General features: G+C 49.1%; 1 protein-coding gene across 1 annotated transcript; it reads left to right on the forward strand.

Annotated features, from left to right (window-relative positions):
• Positions 1-4109: 4109 nt before the first annotated feature.
• On the forward strand, positions 4110-4474 carry KCNE5 (potassium voltage-gated channel subfamily E regulatory subunit 5; the record flags this gene model as incomplete). The annotated part of the gene is made up of 1 exon (XM_082488443.1): positions 4110-4474. Exon 1 carries the CDS (start codon positions 4118-4120, stop codon positions 4472-4474), a length of 357 nt encoding a protein of 118 aa, XP_082344569.1. The 5' UTR covers positions 4110-4117.
• Between the last annotated feature and the right edge of the window lie 1604 nt (positions 4475-6078).

A 6078-nucleotide genomic window follows, 5' to 3' on the forward strand; every position in this document is an offset into this window, starting at 1 on the left:
CCCCTCCCATCAAACACTGTCCGGCTCTATGAGGAACAGGACACGAGTGGAGAACGCAGGTCGCTAATTTTGAGTCAAAAAACAAAAAAAAAACCACACACCACAAACCCAAATCCACCACATCCCTGAATGATAGTTTCAAACAACTACATTGTATTCTGATTATAAATTAGTGATGTTCTACAGTTGCATGTAATGCAAGAAATAAATTCTTATTATGTATTTGGCTTTGGTGTGGGATTTTTGGGGGTTGGTTGTTTTGTTTCTTTTTTCCTGAGCATGCCTAATGGCTAAGTTCTATTTACATGAGGGTAAATCAATTTCCCTTTTGGAGGCTAACATTCAAACATTAGAATCTTAAAAATAACAAATATTGTGCTGCTTTTGCATAAGATGCCACAAAGGTCATTTACAAAACGCAATCAGTAAAACTTGCAGTCACTGCTTATGTGGCATTCTGAGTGATGCACACAGAGTACAACTCAGATATTCTACAGTAGCGTGAACTTACCTGGATTAATAAACTCAGTGCTGCTGCAAAATAGATTATTGATTGTTGGGCTTTGGGGTTTTTTAACATGATAGGATTACCGTAGGGTCAGCCAGGGAGGAACAGGGCTGACTGTGCTAAACACACATTTGTTGTCATTTTCACGTAATGAAATTTGAATGAGTCCTGACAGAAACGGGGCGGTGATTGTGCTATTGCTTTGCTACTGGAAGCCGTAATATCCAGAATCTTGCTACACCTTTATTGGGGAGAGACATCTTTCGAAGAAAATCAGACCCATTCTATATTGACAAAGTGTTTTAACAAAGCTGATTATCACAGGTAATTTGCCCAAAACTATCTTTAGTTGGAAGTGTGTAGTCTTGACATTAGACCAATGCTAATTAAATTAGACAACCAGAGCTCTGGGCACAGTGTCTGATCCTCAGCGCCCTCACCTGTGCTTTTAAAGAAAGAAAAAAAAAAGTCGTCTGTTGTATTTTTCACTTATTCTCCCATTTTGAAACACCCATAACCTGGTTAATGATGAACAGAGACACCAGAAGTCACTATGTGTTTGTTCCAGATGCTTATTGCCACATTCACCCTCACCTGTCTTCTAGTGCAACCACCACCTGTACACTGTCCCCATTATTGCTGAAAATCCAGACCCTGAGCATGAATACCTATCGCTAAGACACCACCTCCTATCATTCAAAAGCTAAAGAAAAATGATGTCATATAAGTTTTACTCTTAAAACACAGATAAGGAAGTTGTGGGGGAAGTCATTTAGCACGTCTTGATTTGCAACAGCATTAGACCACTAAGAGGCCTAGTGTATAGTTGAGCCGATTTAAAATTAAAATTAGCCCTACTGTGACTTCAGGTAGTGTCCACATATTGTTCCTGCACTTAACAAACGCCCCAGCCCTGGGAGGCGTTCCTCGGGTCTTTGTTTGTTTTAAACAACGCAGTATCTAACCTAAACCTTTCCTGTTGGATGTAGATCAGCTTATGGTGCTCCCCCAGGGAGCGAACACGAAGAATGGATCGCTGTTCTCCGTAGCCGCCTGCCCTGCTTTACTTTCTGCCTTTCAAGTCCAAGCAGACCCAGCCCCTCCCCATCGGCCCGTTTTTATAAAATTTAATCCGGGTCATTTAACCAGGGCCACGCCGTCCCTACCTTCAAAATACCACAGCAGCCCCACCTGCCCTGTACAGCTGAGGGTAATTACCTCCCAAAGCCTGTACCTTCACTGCTGTCCAGAACATATTTGCCTCTCATGTAATAGCGTCTCTCTCACCTTGTGACTTTTTTTTCCTTGTTATTTTTAAAGCCTGGATCGCTGCTCTGAACACTCGCAGTAGCACAATAATGACATGGCTGTGAGGGGCGGAAACGCACAGGTGGTGGCAGTGACTTCTTATGGAGCACTACAAACAAACGCTACACCACAACCCAAGCTGAATTTCTAACACATCAGTCTGACTCGGTTTTAACCTACACACAGCCCACTCTACGCATTTACTGGCAAGCAGAGCCCTTACTTTCAGAGGAAAGATACCAAGAAAATAATTCACGCCAACAAAAAACATACTGTAGAAAAGCAACTAAAAACCTGGCACTGTGTGAAGAAAAACCCATCAGACTGGTTTTTGGCTCTCTTGAGATTCTAAATGGATACTCAGCCCTTCTAACTATGATCTAGAGCTATGATCTGTTGTATTTTCTATTTTATTTCTGTTGTTGAGCCACCAATACGCTTTCAGTGGGTCACCCATAGCTAATGAAAAAGCGAGGTGCCTGAAACACATCTCAGCCCAAACCTTTGCTTAAGGGAGACATAATTTTGTAAAAGGACTCGTAAGAGAAAACCCCCACCCACACGCACAGCAGAAACGTGTCTGACTGATGCGGCAGCAGACTCTGCCTCGGACCCTATAGCTTGTAAATTCCAGGGGGGCAAGTGGAGATTGTAACTGTCCTTAAACTAGAGGGTTTCTCAGTTACATTTTGCTGATGGAGAAAAAAGAAATAGTGCATTGCAACTCTTGGGGGGAATAGATTATTGCAGAAACATCCCATTTCACTAGTGTTTTTTTTCTAGAGCAACATAAAGACTAAAAGAGAAGCATTAGGGAAACCCAGCTGCTATTCTTTCAAAGCCTCACCCAGCAGGACTGCACTCCCCCGACGCTGTTTACAGAGAAAAGCCCAAGACAACTCCCTACCAACTTGCCTTTCCAGCTGCCCTTACGGATAAGCACTCATTTTGGTCTGCTGTTAAAACACATCCTTTTCCCTGAAAGCAATTGGAGGAAAATGGGACAGAATGCAATGATCAGCCCACCTCACCTCCCGGAAACAGACAAAGAAACTGCATAATGCAGAAATAACTCTAAACACTGGTGAGAGCGTCACTCTGTAACACATACAACTATCACATTCAACTCTAAGCGCGATGACAACTGAATTCAAGATGTTACCAGATTAACAACGCGGGAGCAGGGAAAAATCAGAGGCCCTCAGAACACTCATAGGATTTACCAAAAAAACGTAACTATGGGCACAGAGCTTGAGGGGGGTATGGGGAGACGACACAGTTAAGATAACTTGCCTGTCTGCTGCAGCCTCAGTCCCCCTCCAGCACAGACATACTGGGAAGAACCCAGAAACCAACCTGCTAATGTTCACTCCCCTCCAGGCCTTTCTGCTTATTTCTGCTCAAGGAACAGATCCTTTTCAGCTGTTTTAATCATTCTAATTAATTCTGCCTCTGGGTGTTTGACCACCACAGCTGCTGCTGCTCAGGCTCCTGTGCCCCACCACCTTTCCTTGCTTTCCTCCGCTCCATGAGCCTGATCAGGGCCTTCCGCGCTGATCCGCTGCAGTTCTGTCCCCGCGGTGTGGGGCGACAGCTCTTGTCCCCCCCAGCTCTGCCCGGCTGCCTCGGCAGGCTCTGGGAACACGGGCTCTGCCACGAAGGACTGGTAACGGCCAAAGCTCAAACACCTCAAACCAGCTCCTTCCCGGCTTTCTTTTGGTGGACCTGCGTTTTCCCAAGCATTTACTTTCACGGAAGATCTTGCTTCTGTACTGGAGGGAGCCGGCAAAGGCACCTCAGTTCGTCCCGTTCTCCGAGAGAAAGGGAGATTTTTCTCAGTTCTCCCCCTGACCCCTCTGGGAGGGAGAGGGTGCCCGGCTGGTGCCCAGCGGGGCTCAGCACCCTCGCCCGGGCCGGACGCGCTCCCAGGGGCGCAGCCAGGAGGGCTCAGCAGCTGCGTGCCACACCTCTGCTTTTCTTTCAGCTGCACCTTTCAAACAGCATTAGATTATTTTATCCCTTCTCGCGCCGGAGGGCGCGTCCGGATGAAATTTGGCCCTGTGAGGAAGTGGAATTTGCCATCAGCGGGCTCTTTCCTCCCCCCGCGGCGGTGGCAGCGGCGCAGGCTGGGGTTCCCTGCCCGCAGGAGGCCGCCGTGGCCGCCGCCCCCCGAGCAGCGGGCTCAGCCCCTCGCCGAAGCCGTCCGGTCTGAGCTCCGGGCGTGATGATCGCGACAGGCGCAGGGGGCGGGCGCCGCCTTCCGCCCCTCCGCCCCTCCGCCCGGGCAGCGGGAGCCGCGCCATGAACTGCAGCGACCCGGGACTGGGGCTGGAACCGGGAGCGGGAGCGGGGCCGGGGCGGCTGCGGGCGCTGCTCGGGGCGCTGCTGCGGGAGCTGCGCGGCGGCGGCGGCAACGCCAGCGCGGCCGGGGCCGGGGCCGGGCCCGGGCCGGGGGGCGACGGGTCGCTGTACATTCTGCTCATCATGATCTTCTACGGCTGCCTGGCCGGGGGGCTCATCCTGGCCTACACCCGCTCGCGGAAGCTGGAGTCCAAGCACGACCCCTACCACCTCTACATCGAGCGGGACTGGGGCCGCGGCGCGCCGGGACAGGCGGCCGAGGAGGGCGGCCCCGCCGAGGGACAGCGGCTGCTGTGAGGCAGCGGCCCCGGACCGCCGGACGGACGGGAGGGAGAGTCCGGGGGGCTCCCGGGGCGGCCCTGCCCTGCCCTGCCTCCCCCCCCCCCCCCCCGAGGACCCCGGACGGCGACGGGCTGCGGCGGGACTGCGGCGGGACGGCGCGCGGACCCCCCGGGGGCGTGAGGCGGCGCAGCGCCGGGGGCTCTCGCTGCGGCTGCCCTTCACCGCTCCGGAGCGACCGGTATCGCTTTTCTACAATAAACACCCGCACCGCGTACGTACAGAGACCTCTCTCATCAGTCATCTTTAGATCTTAGCTTAACGAACATTTTTCTTCTTGAAAATCTGTGTCTGTTCCACCTTGCTGTCCCACCACAGTGCTATTGCTGCGGGCAGCGGTTCACGTAATTAAAAGCCGCTCCATTATTGCTGTATTATGCCTACTTCGATCACTTCAGAGCACTGACAGTCACGCCAGGTACAATGGATAGGAAGGGCCAGGGCTCGTTCCGTTAAAGCAAGAGTGTTCTGGCTTATGTGGAAGCATTTATCAAAACAAAAAGAGCTTAGAAACTGAAGTTGCTCCGATGAGGAAAAAGCATCAGCGCCTCATCTTGGCAGTGCGGCTTCGCCGATGCACCGTAACTTTTAAAGCCGTCAATAAGATCCTTCCGCACACAGAGATGCAGAATTCCAAGAATACCTTTGTACAAGTTAAACCTTAAGATTCAAACAACACACAGCGTATGCTTTCTACAACAAAACCTCAGCAGGCAAAGGTGCTTTCAGATGTTGTAGCCATGTTAATAGTCACCGTTTCTTGGTTTGCGTTTAGGGTGGGTTTTTTGCCAGATAAAGATTAATGAACAATTCCAAGGAACAAGTACGTTCGCTAGGAATGCTGCGCTACACAATGCAAATTACTATTTGGATTTCATCCAAACCACACTGCAGGAAAAAGAAGTTTTGACATTAACTCCAAAGGAGGAGAGATTTTTATGTTATAGACTTATATTTCTTATATAACGCTCATGCATATTTTTTCCAACAGCAAAGCTGTCTTCTTATATTTGGCAACTACTGCATCTTGCTATCGCTAGTATAACTTTGTGGGAAATCACTGCGAACTGGAAACCCAAAGTTATTAGTTTAACAAAAAAACTGCCACTCCTCTCAAGGACTTTTTATCAAGTCAACTTTGTCACTATAGAAAACTTCTGCAATATCCACAGACCAAATTACAAAGTAGCATTAGATATCCAACAGTACATTGTGAATACCGAGACGTTTTAATAACTAAAAAGTACGGGGTGCGGAAAAAATTCAAGCTCCAGAAACAACTTCAATGAGAGTACATGCAATGGTACTATATGCCATCATTGTATCAGTAGATGTATCTGAAATCTTTAGCTCAGCAAAGAAAATGCAGTAGTCAGCATTGTGTGGGAAAAAGGGTGTCAAAGAAACCAACAAACTGCCAATATTCTCAAAATCCCCTATCAAGCAGTTAGACGACAGTAAAAATTCCAGTCAGCTACCTCCATCTGCAAGGATTCAGACAGCATCTCCAGAAGATGCAAGTGCTAACTTCAACCTGGACTTTTTGAAGAGCCATAAGCAAT

The sequence above is a fragment of the Vanellus vanellus genome (genome assembly GCF_965231255.1).
Source record: "Vanellus vanellus genome assembly, chromosome: 10".
NCBI classification, from domain to species: Eukaryota; Metazoa; Chordata; class Aves; order Charadriiformes; family Charadriidae; genus Vanellus; species Vanellus vanellus.